The 24,412-nt window shown below is 46.6% G+C and overlaps 2 protein-coding genes across 4 annotated transcripts in view; one reads left to right on the forward strand and one right to left on the reverse strand.

The window, feature by feature from the left end:
• On the reverse strand, positions 1 to 19,211 carry Atpaf2 (ATP synthase mitochondrial F1 complex assembly factor 2). Of its 3 annotated transcripts, none has more exons than XM_036195033.1 (9): positions 19,194 to 19,211; positions 17,643 to 17,788; positions 9,635 to 9,679; positions 9,305 to 9,450; positions 7,396 to 7,493; positions 6,002 to 6,082; positions 4,775 to 4,887; positions 4,234 to 4,349; positions 1 to 1,935 (listed from the first exon to the last, which is right to left on the reverse strand). In XM_036195033.1, exons 2-9 carry the CDS (start codon positions 17,773 to 17,775, stop codon positions 1,798 to 1,800), a joined length of 870 nt encoding a protein of 289 aa, XP_036050926.1. In that variant the 5' UTR covers positions 17,776 to 17,788; positions 19,194 to 19,211; the 3' UTR covers positions 1 to 1,797. The 3 variants fall into 3 exon arrangements, with proteins under 3 accessions (XP_036050926.1, XP_036050925.1, XP_036050924.1); XM_036195032.1 differs by lacking the exon at positions 19,194 to 19,211 and adding an exon at positions 17,878 to 18,011; XM_036195031.1 differs by lacking the exon at positions 19,194 to 19,211 and having other exon boundaries at positions 17,643 to 18,011.
• The window catches only part of Gid4 (GID complex subunit 4 homolog), a 26,011-nt gene continuing 19,865 nt past the window's right edge, over positions 18,267 to 24,412 (forward strand). Inside the window, exon 1 of the mRNA XM_036195034.1 lies at positions 18,267 to 18,724. Coding sequence (XP_036050927.1) covers positions 18,536 to 18,724 — 189 coding nt within the window. The 5' untranslated portion in view covers positions 18,267 to 18,535. The remainder of the gene's footprint in view (positions 18,725 to 24,412) is intronic.

Consider the following 24,412-nt stretch of genomic DNA (forward strand, 5'->3'; position numbering starts at 1 on the left):
AGAAACCCTGTCTTGAAAAACAAAAACAAAACAAAAAAATTTGGTACATATACAAGAGTTCCAAGGTCCTTAATTTGGCATAGTGTCCTCAGAATCTGACCTTTGGATATCTCATTGCTTTCACTGTTTCCTACTTAGAATCTCTGTTCCAGGTATACTGCTTTGCAGGTTAAAAAAGTCAGAGTATTCCCTGACTGTAATAGTTCTGGCACTGGTCCATTATGGCCCCCATCAACATGTTAAATCATGTATTTTCCCTTCCTTTATACTGACTGGATCTGAAGGTATCTTGTATCACTTCTGCTTCATTCTCAGCCTTCCCTTTTCTACTTGTCCCGAGAAGACAGTACTGGCACCTTCCCACTCTAAGTTCCTCCTGTGTAGGCACAGATTCTCTCTGGGCAGTCAGCTCAGCCTCAGTTGCATGTCTCACAGTAAAAACATGTAAATGCTATCACAGCCTATTTAGGAGTCCTTCACATAGGTACTACTTTCAGTGACTGCAATATGCTCTGAGTCCATCAGCCATCTGAGGGCATCTCCTGTACTCTCAGACTCCATTCACGGAGAAGGCATGCCACTGTAATCCCCTGGCCATCCTGTAATCCCCTGGCCACCACAAGGAGCCTCTACCTTCAATGTTCCAGCCTCAGCTGCAGGTCTTATTACCCAGAGCAGGACCACAAACTGCCACTATAGCGAGAACTACTATGTACCACAGAGGAGGTCTGCCACCCAAGTACTGATCTCCACCCTCAGATGGCTCAGCCTCAGCTGCAGATGCTCCTTCCAGGCTCATATTTGGTTCTGTTATGTCTTTATTCCGGCACCAGGTATATATGACTTTCTGAGGAGTCTACTACTCACTCCAGATAATGACAAACCAAAGAAACAATTCCATCCAGTCTAGCCTGGAGAACCATGAGACTATTAGGGTGGCCTGCAGTAGAGTTCCCACTTACTCTAGCAATTGTTAACTACTTATTTAGTAGATGAACTCTCCCATCATCCATGAGGGATATTAATGAACCCAATTCTGTGTGGGTATTACAGATGCTCTGACTTTAAGAAACCAGTGGCCATGGCATACCCAGAGGACATAATTCCACAATAGGAGGACACCCCATATCCAGATCATAGCACTGCATCTGAGTAACCAGGGCAGGGCCACCTTTGCATTCATCCCAGAAACAACTTATATTTTTAAGAGTAAATCAGTTTTGTTTTTTTTTTAAGGATAGAAAGAACAAACAGTAACCAAGCAGCTTAGACCAAAGGCTTACTTTCAAAAGATCACCTGGTGGGAAGCCAGGGGAAAAGGCCTTCAGGCTGAGGGCTGAAGATGAAAAGGTTGTGTGGTGATGTGCTCATTTCCTGCCCCCTCCCGCAGTGAGGTTCCCAGCCGTTGGTTAATGCAGATGTAAAAATGGTGACAAAGCTTAGGTAAAACAAGAATGGAGAAATGCTGAGACTCACATGAGAATGAGGCTTGATGTATTTACAGAATGAAAAAGTATTTCATAAAATCAGGGTCCAGAGAAAGTCCCTATGCCTCCCTCATTCCTGGACAGGCCAAAGGTGCCTGCAGGGGTTGGAAGCTGTCTGACCTCAAGACAGGCACATTGCATCTCCAGGGCATCCCAGGGTGCTTCTGGATAAGGCCAAGCCACAAAGGCCGGGGAAGACCCAGGTACACACTGGGTACCCCACAGGTCCAGAGATCCAGCAGCCAGGGGAGCCCGGATCAGAGCACCCGTGTCTGTGCAGTTCCTTTCCGCCAGCATTTGCGACCAGGCCTCACTCTTGCAGGAGCTTGTGCTTGACCGTAGAACTCTCCGAGCAGAGGTGGACAAAGAGGGTGCCGGCGGCAGTGCGAGCCCGCAGCTCCTGGAGTTCATAGTCGTGGGCCCACTCTATGTTGCCCCACTTCTGGATCTAAGGAGGGGAAAACAAGCTTCTGGGTGAGCAGCCTTGCCTGGTGGCCTGAATCACATTCCAGTCCCATCACTGGGCTAAGGGTCGTGAGCCATGACCTTATCAAACACTTAAGACCCATGTGGGTTATCTGATAATAACATTCAGGAAGCTGGAGCAGGCTCCTTTGCTGTCTGGGGCTTAGAGAGTCTGGGAGGAGTGTATCCCAGATAGGGGCTGCTCACTGCTAAATGGGCAGGTGCTGGCGCTCACTGTGTCTCCTCTAATGGAGCCTTTATGTCACACTTGAGACCAGGAAGCCAGCATGAAGCAGCCTGCAAACTGCCATCCTCTATGAATTGTACCTCATTGTCCTTCAGGGCTGTAAGCACTACTGTGGCAGTGCAGGAAATAAATGAAGCCAGGCCACAGGCAACTTGGTTCAGACCCCTCAGGAGCAGGAGAAGAGCAGTGACTCTGTGCAGCACACTGGAAGCCAGCTGAAGACCCTCAGAACTGTTAACAAGAGGGAGGAGATCTGGGCACACTGTGGCTGTCCAGACATGAGTGACAGGAGTCCAGTAGGCCTGGCCTGATCACCCAGGAATACAAAATCTTTCAAGTCACACAAGCTACCTGCATTACTGGTGCCTTGGTTTTGAAATAAATCATCTGAAATAATTTTTACCTTCATTTCAAGTCATCCCTCATTTTATGTGGGATCAAATCCAAAGTTCAGAAGGTAGCCTGGCTTGAGTCCCATAGCCAAAAGCAGAGTCCAAGCCAGCAGCCAGATTTCCTGGTCTTGTACCAGCCCTATGGTCCTAATAGCTGACATCAGCCCTTCCCACAGAATGGCTGACATCAATGGATGGCTCTACTCTGCTGTATAGAAATAGTTGCCTATGGCATTTTTCCAAGCAGAAGATTAACTATTCCAAAAAAGGCTTTCAATCACATAGGAACCAACTCCTAATAACATTAACCTTCTGAGGTTGGAGTAGCAGCAACACCCACAGGGCCACAAGGAACACTAAGTCCCAGTGTTAAGATGTGAACAAGGGGCTGGGGCGATGGCTTAGCACTTGCTGCACAAGGAGGAAGCTCTGAGTTCAGATCCCAGCACCGGCACACGAGCCAAGTGGGTGTGGTGGCCCACCTATAATCCTAGCTCTCCAGAGGCAGAGACAAGGTTCTCTAGAGCAACCAGCTAACTACAATAGCCAAACTGGTGAACCCTAGGTTCAAGCAAGAGACCCTGCCTCAATATTAAGGTAGAGAAGAGTTGAAGAAGATATCTCATGTCAGCCTCCACCAGAAGGTGCACCTACACAAATGTGAACACACACACACACACACACACACACACACACACACACACAGAGAGAGAGAGAGAGAGAGAGAGAGAGAGAGAGAGAGAGAATAAAAATGCAAACAAAAGCCAGGCACAGTAAGTGGCACACATCTGTGATTCAGCACTCAGGAAGAACGGACAAGAACATCTTCATATGACCCAGGCCAGGCTAGTCTACATACTTAGTTTCAGACCAGTCTGACAAAGCCAAAAAAAGTAAACCAGCCAGCCAGCCATTGTGACACATATCCATAACCCAGCACCTGGGAAGTAGAGGCTGGAGGATCAGAAGTTCACAGTAAGGCTAAGATGCACAATGAGCTCAAGGCTAGTCTGGACTACATGGAACCCTCTCCTTTCTCAACAAAACAAAGCAAACACTGAAACCAAAAACAAAAATGCAAACAACAACAGAAAAATCTTAGTTTTTCTGCCTCCTACATCAAATGTGTGTGTGAGCAGCAGCTACTCCTTGGCTCCTCTGCCAGCCAGGAGAAACATCAGGGTGTCAACTCCTACTGCCTTAGGAGCACAAATGTGGGGCAGATGAGGCCCAAATCCCTTATCTGCCCAGGAGCCTGTGGAGGCCTTGGCCCCAGTCACCCAGATATGGGTGCCAACCCCAGTGGAACACTCCCCCGAAGTGCCATCTAGCACCTAGTTTACCCTTATGTAAATAGAGGAAGGACAACTCCTGCCCAGTCACGCTGTTGGAGGATCTGGGCCAGGAGAGTGCTGGGCAACTCTGAACCTTCCAATGCATGGGCATGTGTGTGGTGCTGATGATGGAACCCAGGGCCCAGAGCATACCAGGCTAGTGTTCTCCCACTGAGCCACACCCCTAGCCCCAGCAACACTTAAACCTTTATTGTTCCTTAGTTTGATTTTTTCTATGTACAAAGTAATAAAGCTCAGTGAGTCTGAATCAGAAAGGGGTGAGGTGGGATCTGGGATCAGAACCTTACCTGGTACTCCTCCTCCAGGCGTGACAGAAGCACAGCCTGCTCTACAGTCAGGCGCAGGTCGATCAGGCCCAAGGTCAGCAACATGGACTTGAGCTGGGCCACTACAAACTCAATCCCTGGGGGGTGGGGGACACAAGCCAAGTTAGTCCAGCCCACTGTCCATCAGTTTCTGTTCCCTCATGGAATGGGGGTAGAGTGCACCATCCTAGGACCCACCTGAGGCTTGGCACACTTTTCTGCCAGAATATTATTCCTTTCTTGGGGTGATCCACCTCTGTCTTTTCCTGGATAGGCATATGACCTGAACCTGGTCAATTAAGAGTATGCCCCAAGCCTCACTCAGTGATTGGTTTACAAATGGGTATATGGGTCCAAACTAATGATACACAAAGTTGAGACATTTTCTGGAGGGTGTATGACCCAGGAGTGCTAAGTAAAAGGGCTGGGCATCAGAGCTACTCAGCCTCCATGCTCAGAGCACTCAGCAAGGATGTGTCAATATGTACCCAGCCCTCAAGGCCCACAGAAGCCCACCTTGTACCTTGTAGGGCCCACATGTTGTAAGAGGACAAGTGGCTGATGAGCACCTCTCGGGTCTGGGAAGGTATGCTGGGTCCCATTATGCTGGTGGAGGAGCCGATCTCCACGCCGTATCTAAAGGGAAAGGGCATCAGCATGTCTTTGGCACTCTGCCTCTTAAAAGCAGTCCAGCTTTTGACTAGAAGGGGTGGGGGGTTGGGGGGGGACTAGATATGGCATATGTGCTTTTCCTTTAAAATCCCAGGGTGGTGGTACATGGAGGTGCATACCTCTAATCACAGCACTCAGAAAGCAGAGGTAGGAGGATCAGGAGTGAAAGGCTAGTGGTGCCTACACAGTGGCTTTGAGGCTAGCCTGGACTACATGAGACCATATCTCAAAGACCCAAAACAAACAAATAAGTAAAAATAGCCCCCACAAGATGCCCGGGTCGCTGTGAGCACTCAGGAGATGTGTAGCAAGTGATAATTTACGTGAAAATAGTTATGACAGAAGAAAAACCATCTTGGCATTTGTTAGAAAACCCTGCAGACAGGGCAGTGCCACGGGAGCCATCCCTTCCACATTTCACTTGGAAAGAATTCACACTGAAGTTATTTTGCCACCTTATCAATATCTGTTCAATTCTATACTCACAAGAGTCTTCTGTTAAAGAAACTTCTGAGTATCACCAATCCCTAGAAACCACATATCCACAAGGTAGTATTCACAACACTGCAGGAAATATACTGACTTGTGCATGTGCATGTGTGTCTTATACACTGTAAGTTTTACAGTGCAGGAATAATGAAGGAGATTTTAAAAAAAAAGTCAAAATTTGAGTTGTTACCTCTGCTGCATAGAATACTAAGCACTCTGTTGGCTTATTCCTCCCACTAGCCTGGCTGGAAGGATTAACCCATTTCAAGTCAAGGAAACCAACCCTCAGAGACTGGCTTGGGGATAAGAGGCCTGGGGCCTTCGGTGCTTCTTGGGGACATAACGCTGCCCTACATTAGTCATGGTATGCTACAGTAGCAGGTATTCAGGGCATGATGGCCTAAACGAATTTGAGGAACATGTTTTCCAAGATAACCCCTACCCCTAAACACCTGAAGGAGCCCAAGCTCAGGAGAGTTCTGGCTCAGGAAGCCAGCCTGAGATTTCAGGTGTGCTGTGCAGCCCTGACCCCAGCATCCAACCCAATACCAGGCCTACTCAATGTTCCATGCGGAGCTGCACACCTTACCTTTCCTCAGCCCATTCTATGATTGGATCCCATTCGTTCTTTTGAAGTTCCACTAATGTCTCTGGCTCTTCCACCCTGTAGCTAATTCATTGTAAAAATCACCTTCATTAATAAAAAAGTACAATTCTTCATTGAGGGACATTAAAGGGAGATGCAAAGGGCAACAGCCAAAACTTCCCACCACCAACCCGGCATCCCAAGTCTTGTCCCATAAAGCAGTGGTTCTGAGAGAGTAGCCTGGGGCCAGAAGCATCAGCGCTAGCCTCACTTGGGAGGCTCATTACAGGACACCTTTTCAGATAAATCCCATCTGATGACAAGCAGAACCTCTGGGGTGGGGCCTGGCCATGTTTCCACATGCCCTCCGGGGAATTCTGGTGTAGCAATCCACTATCCTCTGGCTCCCAAATACTTGACATATCCAAATTTGTGGCCATGTTAGTGTTTCACGAGCCCAGCCACCTCCTGGAATGGATTCTTTACCCAAATGGATCACCACAGAACCAGGTGGTACAACTCATTTTGATAAAGGCACCGGAGGGTCAGTTGATGGGAGCTAAACTCAAACCTCATGGATGGGGATCCTGGGGCACCACAGAAAGCTAGTTTCATATAAGCAGAGAGAAGCAGAGTGAGCATGGGTATGCAGAAAAGCTGGCTGCTGAGGGCAGAGTAGGAGGCCTCTCTTCCTATCCAATCCTGGACCTGCCTTTGCTTGCTTATTAGAACCCTGCATAGTTTTCAAACAGCCCCCTTTGCCAAAGGGAAGCTGAATAAGCTCTGTTTCCTGCAAGCCACTGTGTTCTAGCAAAAACAGAGTAGGTTTTCCTACTGCAAGTTCTAAGTGATCCTGGAGCCCACCCACTTCCAGAGCACCTATGCTAACACCCTAAGTAATCCTTGGGGTGACTCATAGCTTCTGAGTAATGGGGCCAGCAGGCACAGTAATGCTCCTCCATTCAGCTCTTTCTCCCAATCTTCCTTCAATATCACTGACCAACAAGCAAAGAATATAGACACAAGGGAAGAATTTAGAACCGCAAGAGACTAGCCCCTGACTACTGCCACCTGTAATGACAGGGAAGCTAATACCTGAACACGTTGAGGGCTAGACATCAGGGCCAGATGCCCTGCTGGGGGTTGGCCAATGGGTCCTGGGGTTCTGAAGCCTGTGAGAATGATATATCTCCATGCCAATTCAGCTCAATCCAAGGAGTACCCTGTGCTAGGCAGACTGAGAATCCTCTTCCTGGGGTTCAGTCATGTCAAGTGGGCTACCTGCCTGCAATAACAAAGGCCTTGCCAATTCCTCCACCGATATGCTCTGGACAAATGAAGCAAAACAGACTAAGGCTCACACCACCCAAGCGGAGTGTTCATCTAATGTCACTTACCAGATGGTGTCAGTGTCCAGGAACTTCACCACTGCCCGGATCAGCTGATCCTTGTTTCGCTGGGTTGGATTGTCCAAGGATGTGTTGCACAATGTGGTCTGAATGAAAAGGCAGAAAATGCTGTCACCCACATGTGGGTTCTGACATACAGCAGACAGTCTACCAGAGCCACCCACCAGAGCCATCATCACAGCCTATCTGCTGAGAGGATCCGGAAAGCCAGGTTCCATATTCAAACCCCACTGTGCGTATAGGATTCACTAGACTCTCACAGTGGTCCCGGATTAGTGAACTTCTTCAGAGTTTCAGGGGCTTTATTTGTAGTTTCATGCTCGTGACTACCAGATTAATATGCACCACAATTCTTAGGGGGCAGATGCCACTCTTCTACCCATTTTAGAGATGTGGAAACTAAGGTGAACTACATAACTTAAATACAACAATGAAGACATAAAACTCAAACTGACTGAGAACTTTACCAGCTTATTTGACACCTCCGAGAACAAAGCAGCAAATCGAACTGGGATCAAGATATTCACCTAAGGGGTCGAGGATTTAGCTCAGTGGTAGAGCGCTTGCTTAGCAAGCGCAAGACCCTGGGTTCGGTCCTCAGCTCCGGAAAAAAGAAAAAAAAAAACAAATCCACAAATAAACAAACAAACAAAAAGATATTCTCCTAGTGTTACCTCCTCAGTAAGAGGTAAACTACTACTAGGCAGACTACTCCAGGCATCAGTCTGGCCTCATCAACCTGATTACACCAGACAGTCAAGAAGTAGACTACACTGCTGAGGAGGCCCACCTGGGTCTGTATGTCAAAGTGGAACACAGCAGTGGCCAGGATGAGAACACCTAACCCCTGAACTGGCTGGTGCCTTCCCTGAAACCACATAAGGCCTCCATGCATGGTATCATCTGGTCAGCATGGCTCCATAAGGTGGGTAGTACAGGTGGGCATTGTGGGGCTGAGGAAGGATGGCCACCATGTAAAGCCATGTAAGCTGCAGAGGAAGGGCTTCTGGGGCCTCAGTAGTACCCACCCACTGACAGGCTGCCTCTGTGGAACATCCTCCTTTCTACACCCATCTGGCTGCCTGGTTTGCACACACTACCAGTGTTTGCTGAGCTCTATCTATACTTCCTGTTGAAACTACTGAGTAACAAAGACATGGCCACTGTCCTTCTGTCACTCACCACGTTATGAAAGACATAGGCAATGAACATATAAATACAAAACAGGCCACACAGACTACATAGTGATGAATCAAGCGACTAGCCGCCAGAAAGAATAAAGGCTGGGCTTGGTAGGGCAACACACATCTTTAATCCCAGCACTCGGGAGGCAGAGGCAGGAAGATCTCTGTGAGTTCAAGGCCAGACTGGTCTACATACAAGTTCCAGGACAGCCAGGGCGACGTAAAAAGACACTGTCTCAAAAATAGAAAAAATAAAGATGAGTGATGTGGCTGAGACACTGCACGGTTACCTAGCATGCATGAAACCCAGGGTTCAATCCCCATACTGCATACATAGGGCACGCAGACACATGCATGTAATCTCAGCACTCAGGCAGTAAAGGCAGAAGTTCAAGGTCATCTGCAGCTACAAATTAAGTTCAAGACCTACCTGAGACATGAGACCCTATCTCAAAAAACCAAAACCAACCAAACAACAAAAATAAAAACAGGGATGGGGGTGACACTGGGAGCCAGTGGCCAGGCCAGGCAGGAAAGAGTTTGGCCTGTTCAGTGACAGTTTAAGTGTGCCTGCAGCCAGGCAGACAAGAGCCTACCCCAGAGCCTTGTCATAATATGGAAGGAAATCCTAAGTTTTTGCCAGGAAGTCTTGGTGAGTAGAAGTCAGGTAGAAGTTTTATATGACAAAAGTCTGCTTGCTACAAGTTTGTTACCAGGTGCATGGTGTAGAACTTGATGGTATCCTGCTGGGAGTCCCATTCGGTGGCCACTGCAATGGCCAGGGCCTCACTGGGGACGGTAAAAAGCTTGGCTTGGGGAGTTTTCAGCTTTCTGTGGTCCAGGTTTATCTCAAAGCCACCTTAAAAGAGCAAATGAAAAATTCTCATGGATTGTGAATTCAAATGACCCATTCCTATATTTTAGACACCAAACTGGTATACACAAAGACCAACATCATACAAAAGTACCATCACTGAACTGGCTGGAGACAAAAAATGTACCCAACCAGTCACAAAAAGGCCATCAAATTTTCAGACACTCACCTTCACCCTGTGAGATGCTGACGTTCTCATAAAACCTCTTCCTTTCTGTAAAACAGATTTTTTTAAAGGCAATTTAAAGTAGCAGCAAGAGGACTCCAGAGGCAATACCAACTCATATCATTATTGTTAATGCTGACTGATTGGCTTGATTTTCAGATCATCATTCAATGCCTGCCCTAGTTTACAGACTAATCAACAGCTTCTGATTAAAGCTTGGGAAAAGGAACAACCACTCTCTAGGAACAAGGGAGGAACAGGACTCACTGCTCAGGCCTCTTCTAGTATCCAAACTAGAAGACAACTAATTGAGGGCGCATGGAGCCTCAGATTGTGACCTGAGAATTACAGACACTTGCTGTAGCAGCAAAGCACGCCCACCAAGCTAGCATGATGTACTGAATGTAAAGTTGATGTGTGAATGGACTAAAACCAGAGACTTCTTTCAGGCAGACACTCTGAGAAAGAAAGCCAATGTGTGTGCTTGTGTACAGGTGTGTACATGTGTGATATTCAAGTAGAAAATAAAACTACTGAGAACATTTCCTGTTCTAACTCCTTTACCTAGTTAGCCAGCTTGTTTGTGTATTCAACAGGAACTCCAAAAACCTCCTTCAAGAAGGACAATCTGTGTTGTACATTTTTGTTAGACTATGGGAACTTAGAAAAACTACATATGTGTACAAGGCAGAGAGAGGGCACTTTTGTTTCCATATTATGTTAGTTATTTGCATAATTCTCATTTGCTATAAAGACAGGACCCCCAAATTGCATTTCTATGGGTACACTTAGGAAACTAAAGTCCAAATTGTTTTCCCATTAAACTGTCTGTATGCCAACTATGGGACACATCCTGTTCTGGGCATCTGGGATACAATCATAAATAAGACATAAAAATCTTTGTCTTTACACACTTTAAATTGTTTATAAAGTGATCAGCTCTCCCAATTAAATGCGGTGAGCCACGAAAGAGAAGCTTGAAAGTAAGAGGGGGACTTGTTGGAGAAAGAGGGGAGAAAGGGGGAGCAATGAAAGGACAATGGAGGATATGATCCAAATACACACAAGCGTGTGTGCGTGTGTGTGTGTGTGTGTGTGTGTGTGTGTGTGTGTATAGTTTGAATGAAATTGGTCCCCAAAAGCTCATATATACGTATGCTTGGTTCCCAGCTGGAGGACTTTTAGGAAGTATCACGTGTGGCCTTGTTGGAGGAGGTGTGTCACTGGGGTGGGCTTTGAGGTTTCCTCTCTTTCTGCCAGCTGCCTATGGATCAAGATGTATCTCTCAGCCATTTCTCCAGCACCATGCCTGCAGCATGTTCCCCACCATGATGATAATGAACTAACTAACCCTCTGAAACTGTAACAAACCCCCAGTTAAATACTTTCTTTGAGTTTCTTGGTCATGATGTCTCTTCATAGCAGTAGAACACTAAGACAATACACATTTGTATGTATGTACAAAATTGTGAAAAAATAAATAAGTTTGAAAATTATCAGATCTGGACACTGAGATGATATGACACAATTGACCATATCACATGAAACCTTAACACAGAAATTCTAGCATACAAAATAGGTGGTTCCTGCCATTGTAGAGCTCTTAAATTTCCCTACCTTCCCTGCCACGCTGGTGGGTTGGCCATAGGCCTCTTTTCTTACCTCTGAAAGAAGTTCTATACTATGTCCATTGTGCTTTCTGGTGCCTAGACTGGACAACATGTAAAAGCCTAAGCAGGCAGAAGTCAGTGAGCAGGCACAATGCCTCACACAGGCCTGAGAAATGAGCAAAGGGCAGAAACTGACTGACTCCCCAAAGCTACCAGGACAGCTGTGTTTCCTATAACTCCCACCTGGCATGCTCTGCTGGCAAGGGCTACTTCTAAATTTAAACAAGAATTTTAAAAGTCTGGATAGTAGGATGACTAGAGAGAGCATCAAACCAAAATTGCTCAAAATGGGATAAAGACACACAAAAACTCAGGCAGAAGAAGGCAAAAAGAACTCAAGGGACAATGGCCTCAGATTCAAAGGTGGTAGGCTTTAGATAGTGCAAACATCAGTCTTTCTACTTCAGGGAATACTACTCACATTAGAGGACCAGCCTTGGGGATGAGATGTGCCCTGGAAGTTCTATCTAGTGAGAGTAAAATAACCAAGTGATTTCAGTGGTAGTAAGAACATGTGGCACAACGGGAGCCCAGACTGAGGAATCCCCATCTCATCATGGGCTGGAAAAGGACCTCTGAGTAGTTAGTTCATATATGACCCACAGAAGCAGCAGCTACTAAATCTCATTTGGGAAGGGATGTATAGAAGTAATTTTCAGGATCAGAAATGGCTTATGTGAAGCTCAGCTGAGGAGGTACTTGCTGTATAAGTATGAGGACCCAAGCTGAATCCCCAGTACCCATGTAAAAGGCCAGGGATAGTGGTGCAAGCCTGTAGTCCCAGTGCTGGAGAAGAGGAGACAAGAGGACCCCTGCAGCTTGCTGGCCTATTCAGCAACCCTGTGTCAAAAAAACAAGGAGAGGATCAACAAGATGGCTCAGCAGGGAAAAGTGCTTATGCAAGCTCGATGGCCAAGATTCGATCCCCAGAACCCACATAAAGGTTGAAGCAGAAAACTGACTCCACATGCATGCATAGCACACACATCCACACATGTTCACACACATACACATGAACTGAAAAAACAAACAACAAACAAACAAAAACCAAAGAGGCAAATACAAGAAAACCAGAGAAACACAGCAGATAACAGCTGTGAAAACTTATCAAAGGGGCCTGGAGAGATGGCTCAGTGGTTAAGAGCACTGCTCGGGTTCAATTCCCAGCACCCACAGGGCAGCTCACAACTGTCTGTAACTCCAGTTCCAGGGAACCTGACACCCATGGCAAAACACTAATGCACATAAGATAAAAATAAATTTTAAAATGTTCATAGGAAGAGTGCTGGATGGGAAATTGGTAACCTATTAAAATAAAAGATCTCTCTTTCCTGTGAAATTGCTTAAGCCCATATAAAGAAACAAATGGTTTTCAGTCATTTCCTTTTTAAATCCCTCTTTTCTAGTGTGTGGTTTTTCTACCAGTCATAATTTAGGAGCGGGCCTTTTTTAAGAAAACCCGAAAGCCCCAGGACTACAATTCCCAGAGTACACCAATAATGCTAGTCATACAATCACAATACCTTTTAAAACAGCGCCATCTGGTGGATCTTGACCCTTAAAGCTAAATTCAAACTAGGTAACCCCCTATAATCCTGGGACAGCTTTAACCAATGCTTTTCAGATTTCAAATTTTATATCTAAACATATAAAGAAAAGCCTCCAAAACAAGGCTGGGTGTGGTGTTGCATGCCTTTAATCCCAGCACTTAAGAGGCAAAGGCAGGCAGTTTGAGGCCAACCTGGTCTACATAAACATCTAGGCCACCCAGGACTACATAGAAAGACCATCTCAATAATTAATAGTAGTAATAGTAGTAGTAATAATAATAATAATAATAATAATAATAATAATAAATCCACCATGAGATACCACCTCACACCCTTTAAGCTGACTATAATAATAAAAAAAAAAAGTCAGGCAATAGGAAGTTTTGGCCAGGATATAAAGAAATTAGAAACTTCATGTACTACTAGAAATTTAAAATGGTTCATCCACCTTTGCAAAACAATTTTACAGGTTGGGGATTTAGCTCAGTGATAGAGCGCTTGCCTAGAAGGCCCTGGGTTCGGTCCTCAGCTCCAGGAAAAAAAAATCTTACTATTCCTTAAAAAGTTAGTTTCCATTTACCCCAGCAATGTTAAACTTAGGAAATATAGCCAGGAAAAAAGTAAAACCAAAGTCCACACAAAAACTTGTACATAAATGTCTGTATCAGCATTATTTATAACAACCAGAGTAGAAAGAACTTACATGTCCATGAATGAACAAGTAAAATGTGTATTTATACATATTAATCAGCAATCAAAGGACTGGAATATGGACATATGATACAACATAGACAAACTGACGAATATCACACTATCTGAAAGAGGCCAGTCCTAAAGCCCACACTCTAGTTGTATGAAATGTCCAAAACAGGGAAATCTTTAAAGGAAGAACAGGGGTTGCCCAGGGCTGGAGAGGTGGCAGGGAACACAGATAGTAACTAAGGGCTACTGACAGCCTTATTTTTTTTAAATATTTTTATTTTTTGAGACAGGCTTTCTCCGTAGCTTTGGAGCCTGTCCTGGACTAGCTCTGTAGACCAGGCTGGCCCCGAACTCACAGAGATCCACCTGCCTCTGCCTCCCGAGTGCTGGGATTACAGGCGAGCACCACCACCGCCCGGCCTTTTTTTTTTTTTAAATGTGTTTCGGTATCTTGCCTGCATGCATGTCTGTCCACAATGTGCATGCCTGGTGCCCAAGGCCAGAAGAGGGCATTTGCTCCCCTGGGACTGGAGTTATGGACAGTTGTTGAGCTAACACGTAGGTGCTGGAGTTACAAATGGTTGTGAGCCACCATGTAAGTGCTGGGAACTGAACCTACATACTCTGAAAGAGCAACCACTCTTAACCACTGAGCCAGTTCTCCAGCCCCTATTGACTGCTTTATATCATAAAAATATTCTAAAACTGATTGTGATGACGGTCGCTCAAATTTACACTAACAAATGTACTATATGCTGAGTGAATTATCTTTAATTTTTTCCTTAGATTTATTACTTTTATCTCATGTGTGAGTGTTTTGCCTGTGTGTATGTGCACTATGTATGTACTTAATGCCCACAGAGGTCAGAAGAGGGCATCCGATTCCCTGGAACTGGAGTTATATCGATGGTTGTGAGTCACAATGTGAGTACTAGGAACTGAACCCAGGCCCTCTGCAAGAGCAACAAGTGCTCTTAATCTCTGAGCCATCTCTCCGGCCCCTAAATGGATTGATTTTTGTTTGTTTGTTCGTTTGTTTTTAGAGATAGGGTTTCTCTGTGTAGCCCTGGCTGTCCTGGAACTTACTCTGTAGACCAGGCTGTACTCACAGAGTTCAACCCATCTCTGCCTCCCAAGTGCTTGAATTAAAAATTCTGCAGGGCCAGAGAGATGGCTCAGTGGGTAAAGGTGCTTATATGCAAGTCTGACTGAGTTCAATCCCCAAACCCATGAAAAAGGGGAGGGAGAGAAATAACTCACAAAAGCTCTTCTCTGAATCTCCATGTGTACAGTGACACACATGTGCCCAAATACATACATACACAAATAAATAAATGTAATAAAAAATTCTTGCAGCCAAATAGATAAATGTACTATTCTCCAAGTTGCTCTTCATCTGGAGCAGAGGTCAATACTCTCAGTTGTTCTAGCCATTATAATGAAAGCAGCCATAGACAATATATATGAGTATGTGACTGTGTTCCAATAAAACTTTATTTCAAAACCAGGTGGCAGACTAGTCCCCTCAATGAGGATGGCCAGGCCAGTAATGCTTCTGAAGTGGCAGAGACTCGGAGGAGCTGTCTTGTACAGACGGTAATTTGTAAATGGTAGAGACGGGAGGGACTTTAACTGAGATTTCTTTGGGATCTGTGTGTATTTCTTTGTATTCAGCGTCATATGCTGCTTCTCCCAAACACCTTCCCCTCTAGGCAGTTAACAGAGCAGGAGGGTGGCAACAGCCTCACAAACATCTCTGCACTACACTACCTCCTCCTCCGACCTCTGAGTCCTTCAAAAGCCCCTCCTCTTCAGAGAACCTTCCATGGTGTCGCTGTTCCTGTTCCTAAGTCCAGTCGGCTGGCAGCTGGAGTCTTCACCAAGAAGGACCCCATGGGGTATAATTTACACGACTTCAAAGATACACAAAAGGCTCACAATTGGGGAGGACAAGGAGAGCAGCGCATATCCTCAGGAGGCAAGGCAAAGGAACACACTCACTCAGGAGGAGTTTGCTCAATAGGCAAAGGGTTAATTTAAATGCGTGGATGCTTTTTGCTTTACATTATGGAGGCATCTGATCTGCCATCTTTTCTGTATTACAGACTTCCCAGTTGGCTCTTAGAATCATCTAGCACATAGTAGGTAATCAAATGGGAAAGAAAATAGGAATGCGTGAATAAATGGGTGAATGACACAGTGAGAAAGAGGTATATATAAGTCAAGCCTTGTTCTCCTCCTCCTCCTCTTCCCTTCGCCCCCTGATGAGGTCTTGCTATTGTAGCCTGGCTAACCTCAAACTCTTGGACTCAAGAGTCCCTCCTATCTCAGTCTCCCAAGCAGCTAGTATACACATGTGTGACATCACGCTCGGCTTCCTCCTTCTTCTTTACTGTCTCTTCCTGGTACACTTCCAGGCCATTGTTTTGGGTCTTGAGAAGTGAAAACTCAGCTCCCTGCTGCATCCAATCTCTTTCCCCGTTTATATAAAATTATGGGCTTTGGACCACTGAAATGGCTCACCATGTAAGCGTGTTTGCCACTAAACCCAACAACCTCAGTTCAATCCCTGAAACCCACATGATGGAAACAAGTCCTGCTAGCTGACCTCTGACCTCCTTCATGTGCATGGCAAGTGTGAGTGCATGTGCGCACGCTCATACACACAAAGAAAAACTATTGAATTTACAGCATAAAGAATCCTTAAAGGCAATCTTACGTTTTAGATCACTAAAGAAAGCAACATCATATATGCTTGAGACCACAGTACCTCAGAAGTTTAGCAACAACAGACCCCAGGTTTGTACGCTTATACCAGTGCCAAACTGCCTATGGAATTCTCTTTCTTTCTTTCTTTTTTTAAAAAAAGATTTATTTATTTATTATGTACACAGTGTTCTGCATGCATGTTGCCTACCGGCCAGAAGAGTGCACCAGATCTCATTACAGATGGTTGTGAGCCACCATGTGGTTGCTGGGAGTTGAACTCAGGACCTCTGGAAGAACAGCCAGTGCTCCCAACCTCTGAATCATCTCCCCAGCCCAGAATTCTGTTTCTTAATGTGAACAGAGTTGCAGCAAAATCTCTAACACCTTGTTGTCACCTCTGGACATGTTACTCTATTTTTTTCTTTTTTCACCAAACTCTTCACTCATCTGTCAAACTTCAGTTGAAGTACCCTTTCAATCAAAACCCCAAACATGCTCAACATAGAAGGGAATTCTGTGTGCTCTCTCAGACCCTGTGTACATCATATTACAGTATAACTATTGTTTAGTAAGCATAATGTATCCTGTATTTGACAGTGAATGTCATTCAGGTGAGACCACATGCCCTCGACACCAAACAACTCACCAAAAGGGAGACTGTCACTACTTTTCCTTCACTGAAGTGAACCTCACTCAGAAAAATCTCTCTCAGTGAAATAACCTTCTTTCAGGCTTATTACAGTCCTTAGTAGGTGAAAGAAGCATGGCCTAAACTCCAGCTTAGAGAAGGCTTTAGAGAATGCAGGATCTGTAGCACCGCTCAGGACAGAGGGCCTGCAAACCCTCAAGGAAAGTGTGTGGGGGTGGAGGGCTGAAGGGCCTGCCTGTTCTGTGCCAAGACTTATGCTGGGTGTTAGAGACACAAGGCAGTTAGGCCAGTCTTTGCCTTCCACAGACCTCAACCAGTCTGCTCTGTGACCTTGGGAGTCCTGATTGAATGCCTAGATTTTCCTCCCTGAAATCAAAAAAGACACCTGCACGCCTTTAATCCCAGAGCAGAGGCAGAGGCAGGAGGATCTCTGAGTCCGAGGCCAACCTGGTCTACAGAGAGAATTCCAAGACCTGGACTACACAGAGAAACCCCGTCTCGAAAAGAAAAAGAAAAAAATTGAGAAACGCCACAAGAGCCAAATATCCCGCTGTGTCCTCTACGGTCACTGGCTTGAATGTCATTTTCCAGTCTGAAACAACTCCATTGCTCTAACTATCCTCATGGGCCTGAACGCTGCCTCAGTCACCCCGCATGGCACGACGGAAATCCTCCACCAGGTGAGCCAGACTTGGCTCCTGACCAAAAGGTAACACCTGTCCGGGCCTCACCTGTGGGTGGTACGTAGGCCCTGGCTGGAGGCCGCGGGCCTGGCCTCGGCCACTTTGAGGCGGTGGGGTCACTGAAAGGCCGGTTCAAGAGACCGCGTCCCCGGTCCCTCAGCCGGGGGCAGATCCGCCACATCACGCCCAGGGGCCTGGGTGGACGCATACGTCAAAACAGAGAACAAGAATAGAGCGCAGAGATCCCCAAACCCCTCGCTGCGACTGTACGGAAACCTCTCACCACGGGCTCGAAGCCCTCAGCCTCCTCTGCACGCCGCCATCTTCCTTATGACACCTACAGCACGCCGTCGCCGCCGCGCGCCCCCGGCGCACCCCTCCCCGCCCCCGTCAATCAGCATCATAAGCGTGCTCGCCCCGCCCCCTCCATGCCGCGCTGCGTGGGCGGGGAGGGGGGGAAGAAACTACAAGTCCCAGAGGGCTGTTCGCGCGCCGCGCCACGTGCTCTCTCCGCCCGCCAATAGGCGGGAGCGCCGCACGAGCTTGCTCCCGCCTCTCCGGCGCTCCCGCGCCAATCGGGAGCAGCTGTGTGTATATATGTGTATGTGTGTTTGTGTGTTTGTATGTGTGAGTGTGTGAGAGTGTGTGTGTGAGTGTGTGTGTGTGCGCGTGTGTGTATGTGTGCGCGCGTGTGTGTGTGTGTGCGCGCGCCAGGGCAAGTGGGGAGGAGGGCGCAGCTCAGGACAGGGAGGCCCTGCTAGCAGGTCCCGGGGTCCAGGTGGCGACACGAGCGCTCCGTCCGCCCGCAGCGGGCGGGTGGTTCCCCGAGCCCCTCCCACGCGCGTGCGCGCCCGGGTCCGCCCTCCCCGCAGCCTCGACTCCCGCGCGGCGGCGGCGGTTCCTTCCCCCTCCCCCCAGCCCTGGCTCCGGGGGACCCCGCGATGCCGGTCCGCACCGAGTGTCCCCCGCCGGCGGGTGCCTCAGCCACATCCGCGGCCTCACTCATCCCGCCGCCGCCCATCAACACCCAGCAGCCCGGCGTGGCCACCAGCCTGCTCTACAGCGGCTCCAAGTTCCGCGGCCACCAGAAGAGCAAGGGGAACTCGTACGACGTAGAGGTGGTGCTGCAGGTGAGCGCCGGGCGGCCAGGCCGGGCCCGAGGGCCTCCTCGCGGCGCTCACGGGCCAGGCCTGCCCTGGGCTCCTCGAGCCCTCAGCCGCGGACCAGGCCCTCGCTGCCGGGGCCTCCTGCACCCGGCGCCTCCCACCGGGACCTGCCCAGCTGATGTCACACTCTCGAACCCTAGCCCTAACCCACCCCCAGACCCAGAGCCTGTAGCGGCCAGCCTCCGACAGACCCCAAAGACTGTCCCACACTTGGAGCCTCTGACCCGCCCGCTTGGGATCCGGAAGCACCCCTATGACTAGCTGTCCTTTAACCTGGGCCGGTTCTTCCCAAGTCCTGTCTTCCCTACACCAGCTGGCCCTCCTACCAGTCCCTGTCGGATCCTGAAGAACTCCCCATTGGCTTCCCCAAACTCAGTACCCTCCCGGTGGCGACCAGTGTCAGATTCTCCCAGAATGAAGCTTGTCCCCTGACCATCACTCCATCCTGAGAGCCAGGGACCTTGTTCCTTTGGAGAACTCAACCAACCCACCGCCCTTGGGGCGGCGGGGGCGGGGTGGACAACCTCCCTCCATTGGCTGAGACAACCCACAGCATTCCTCTGCCCTTGGCTCCCCAAAGACCAGGTACTCACACCCAGGTATCTCCAGTTGCACCACTTAGTGTTAGGACCTTGCCTCCAGAGGCCTTCCAGCACCAAAACCCTGCTTCAATCAGTTCATAGTCCAGTCAGCCAACTGCCCCTGCACTAGGCTTCGTGCCCCAGGCTTCTTAGCCTACCCTGCTCTGTAGCCACTTCCCATCCCTGGCAAGCCCCCTGGCCTCCTCCCAGACCTCGCACCTTGGTCTAGCTGGTTGCTATTGCTGGCTTCAGTGTTGCTGATTTTTATCTACACAGCTCCAGAATTTCCTCCTTGCCTCAGATGCCCAAGTACTGGGAAATCTAACCCAGTTTTGTTTTGTGTCCACTTACCTCCCCCTATTTGACCTGGTTATCTGAGTACTGGCTGTCAGCTGCCAGTCCCTGAACAACTTTGAAACCAGCTTCATCTGCCCTTTCCTTTCCAGCCCTTCACCTCTTTCTCTCTCCTCCGAAGCTTTTCCCAGCCAAAGGAGATTGGTGGAGGTGGATGTTTTCTTTTATTTCCTCTCTCCACAATAGTGTTTTTGCTGGGTACTAAATTGCCTATCTGAAGACCTATTCTCCCTTCCATCTTGTGTGCATTTTCCTAATGCCACCTCCTAGGCTGTTCCCCAAACCTTGTTCCTTGAAAGCCCTTGCAGAGGTTCAGAGGTGCATGCTGCCTCGGCCCCAGTGAGATGTCCGGTGTCCACCCTCCACCACCCTACTCTTTCTACTTTCCTATCTTGGTTTCTTTTGAGCAAGTAGACCTCCCACTCCAAAGACATGAGAGTGTCTCTCCTTTCTAACTGTAGCACACTCATAAGCCCTCTTGTTCCTACCACTTGTGGGAATAGTTTTCTCTGGTTTTTGACTGGGAAAACGGTGCTCTTATTAAATGTAATTTGTCCCATAGAGTTCTGTCATAAACTATATTGTAATTGGAAAACTGAGCTATTTCAGTCCTCATTACCTACTGACTGTGATAATCATTTTTTCCCTTCTTAAAATGTGATAATACAGTATGAGAAAGTCAGGCTGTTTGATTTTAATTCATTCAACTAATCATAAAATTCTGGAAGTGAGATCCCTTCATGGGTCATGTTTTGAATGGTCCTGAATTTATGTCCACTTGCTGGTTCCTGTTATACTAGGTAACTGCTGGGGCAGAGCAACTATGTATCAAAGGAATGTCTGTTCCTATCCCTGTGGTGTTCCCCACCTTATAGTTGTCAGTGCCCTTGTGAGCCAGTGGAAATTGTGACTGAGTTTGGGACGTGGTTGACAGGTGTCAGGTAGCCCAAATCCCTATGCGGAATGGCTAGTGGTGGGGGCAGCTGGTGGTCATGCCAAGGAATGCCCCCCCCCCATCTAGATCAATGAGCTTGATTGTCATGATCAGGTGGAGGCATGGGAATTGCTACAGTACCTGGTCTTCCTGCCAAGGCTAGTCTTAGACTCAGCCTTCTGAGAATAGTTGTTTTTCATAACTCAACTTCTTTCCTGCTTTTCTTGTTTGTGTAGTTTAGTTTAAAATATTTTTAGGAAGCAGAATATCGTGGTAGTTAAAGGCATGGACTCTGAAGTCATCAATGAAAAGTATACCTGCTTGTTCTTTTGAAGTACTTTTGTTGAGATGTAATCCACACACCATACTGTTTACCTATTCAAGGTGTACACTTAATGGCTTTTAGGATAGTCACAAAGTTGTACAACTATCACCTGATTTTAGAACATTTTTATTGCTCCTAAAAGAAACTTCATACCCCTTAGCCGCCACACACACACACACACACACACACACACACACACACACCAATCCTAGGCTAATCTTTTCTCTGCAGATTTACCTCTTCTGAGACTAGGTTTAGTAGTATTCACCTATAATTTCTAAACTCAGAATATGAGGCCAGAGGATGCTAGACTATCTACAGGATGAGATCCTTTCTCAAAAACAAACAAACATGAATTACCTTTTACCTATTATGGACATGTACAAATAGAGTCACACAGGTATTTTTCCTTTCATGACTGACTTCTTTAATATAGCACATTTTCAGGCTCATCTGTATCTCAGCACATGTCAGTTCTTCATTACTTTCTGTTCTTGCCCATTGTAAAACATTGCCTACATTTTGTTTAGCCATTGATCAGTTGAGAGACTTTTAGGTTATTTCTACTTTGGGGCTATTATCACTAATGCTGTTGTGAACATTCATATGCAGGTTTTTTTTTGTTTTGAGGTGTGGGTCTCTCTATTGCTCAGGTTAGCTTTGAATCCCTAACTTCAAGTGACATTCCCACTTTAGCTGCCCCAAGTACTGAGATTATAGGTATGTGCCACCAGCAGCCCAGCTGTGTGCAAGTTTTTATGTACACATGTGTCTTCATCTTTCTCGAGTAGATATAGCTACCTAGAGGTAGAATTACTGGGGTTTATAGTATCTCTAGGTTTAATATTTTAGGAAACTACCAGTGGTTTTTTTAAAGTGGTTACACTGTTTTACATTTCCACTGGCAGCATATGAAGGTTCCAATCTCTTCACATCTTTACAAACTCCTTTAATTACAGTTGTCCTGTTGGGTATAGGATGGTATCTCACAGTCTTACTATAAATGTTCCCAAAGATGTTGTATATATTTTCCTATACTTTCAGAACAGTGGGGTGTGTACACATGTGTCTGTGAGTGCATGTATGCTTGTGTGCTTATGTACCTGGAGATCAGAGGTCTATATGAGGTGCCTCTCTCTATTGCTTTTCACCTTATTTTTTGAGACAGGGACTCTCACTAAACCTGAACTCACTGATTGGCTAGACTAACTGCCAGGGAATCCCAGGGGTTGGCTTGTCTCAGCCTCCCCAGCACTAGGATTACAGATGTGCCCCACTTCGCCTGGCTCCTATGTGTACTAGGAATCCAAATTCAGATTCTCCTACTTGCATAACAAGTACTTTACCAAGTGAGCCATCTCCACAACCCCTAGAGCACTGGTTCTCAACTGTCCTGATGCTGTGACTCTTTAATACAGTTCTGAAAGTTGTGGGGACCCCAACCATAAGATTATTTTTGTTGCTACTTTGTAACTAATTTTACTACTGTTATGAATCATAATGTGACTAATATGTAGGATATCTGATATGTGACCCCTGTGGGGTTGCGACCCACAGGTTGAGAACTGCTGCCCTTGTATTTTGAAACTCTAGTGTAACAGAGTCCCTGGAAATAATATGCAGGATCTTTCCCACATCTTACTATTTCCCTCTATGCCATCCCATAAGTCACCAGTAGTGTGAAGCCCAGGTCTCTATGAAAGGAGTAAGAGCAGCTGTTAGACGTAGTTGTACTGAGAGGTCTCCTTGTTAAACATCTGCCTTATCTTCCACATTGAAATGCTGGCTCCCTGGTTGGTGAGAATGTGCTGGTTGCCAGTGGGGCAATTCTAGTTCACCCATCATCATCAAAATCAGTTTGGGCAGAATGGGGAAGGTGTGGTTGAATAGAGGCCAAATAGAAATTCTGACTGTTGAGAATGCAAATGTGAAGCAATTTACACTTCAATTTTTAATCTCATTAGCAAGTATTCCTTCCATTTGATAGCCTTTAGCTCTGAAAACCACAAACTGCACTGAGTTCTATAAGAACCACAAAAGGGAAGTTTAAGGCCTCAGGAGCAGAGTATTCTTTAATAAAATCTTTATTATTATTATTATTATCTTGGCTGAACCATGTGAGTGTAAATGAGCTGTGCTACCTCATTCCAGTGCTAAGACTAGCAGCAAGTGAAGATGCTGAAATACTCAGGCAGTTGGGCATGGATTACTTTTGATGCCAGTACCAAGACGTGACAGCCCTCTTGGCTGCATTGGAACCTCATTGCTTTGGTGCTGACATCATCTGGCTGACTGGGCTCATTTGAGTTCTTAAGGACTGCCTCAATATTTGACTTGTTTTAGAGATGAAAGTAAATCCCGAAACCTGATAGGTGGGGCTGGAAAGATGGCTCAGCAGTTAAGAGCACGTACTGTTCTGGTAGAAGGCCCAGGTTCAGTTCCCAGCACTCATGTCATACAGCTCACAACTTCCTGTAACTACAGCTCCAGGAGGCTGTGACACCTTTGACCTCTCTCATGTGTATAGACATATAGATATAATTAAAAATAGTCTAAAATAAATAAATCTAAACCTTTCCAAATATGATAGATGCATAAAACTTATAGTTTTTTGAAGTGAGACCTTGCTTAACATAAAAATCTCCATATGGGGTTGGGGATCTAGCTCAGTGGTAGAGCACTTGCCTAGCAAGCGCAAGGCCCTGGGTTCGATCCTCAGCTCCGGTGGGGTGTGTGTGTGTATAAGTATAACCAGTACCTCTGTACTTTGTTTTGCTTTAATTCAGAAGTTAATAGGGAGTTTCAGAGTTTATCATAATTAGAGTCACTTTAAGTCATGAACTCTGAAACTCTGCCCATTTGTGTGTGTGTTGGGGTGAGATTTACAAGTTGGTGCACTTCCAGCTCCAAGCATCTAGATTGCATTTCAAAATAGCATGCACAGGGCTGGGAATGTAGCTCAGCTGATAAATGCTTTCCTAATATGCACAAAGCCCTATGTTTGATCACCAGCACTACATAAACCAAGCATGATGGTGCACACTTGAAATCCTAGCCCTCAGGAGGATCAGAAGTCATGTCTTCCTCTACTGCATAGTGAGTTTGAGGCCAGCCTGAGCTATGTTAGACCCTGTCTCATCTACTATCTGACGTTACTACTTGGCTCCAGGTCCTGGTTGGTTCCATCTATCTTTCTGGGCTGCCATCCTCAGCATTTCCTGGTCTATGTCTCTTTCTGGTCTCTTGATAGCTGCCCTGAGATTGAATGCTGCTTGTCATTGTTCCAACCATGAGGGAAAGGAAGAGACACTTGTTCCTCAAATGTTAGTGCTCCTTCCTAAGCACTCAGAAGACTATATTCTTATTGGCCAGAACTGAGTCAGTCACTCACCCTATACCAATGGCTCACAGGTGATGAGGGTCCATACATGCTTTTGATCCACTAATAATGGGGAGGT

This window comes from Onychomys torridus, chromosome 8, assembly GCF_903995425.1.
Source record: "Onychomys torridus chromosome 8, mOncTor1.1, whole genome shotgun sequence".
Classification (NCBI taxonomy): domain Eukaryota; kingdom Metazoa; phylum Chordata; class Mammalia; order Rodentia; family Cricetidae; genus Onychomys; species Onychomys torridus.

Coding starts and splice junctions, on each gene's coding strand:
- Atpaf2 (XM_036195031.1), bottom strand. CDS start 17,802: ATGCGTCCACCCAGGCCCCTGGGCGTGATGTGGCGGATCTGCCCCCGG. Junction 7,494..9,304: donor AGTTCTACACCATGCACCTG/GTAACAAACTTG, acceptor CTTTTCATTCAG/ACCACATTGTGCAACACATC. Junction 1,936..4,233: donor GCCTGGAGGAGGAGTACCAG/GTAAGGTTCTGA, acceptor TCCCCTCCTTAG/ATCCAGAAGTGGGGCAACAT.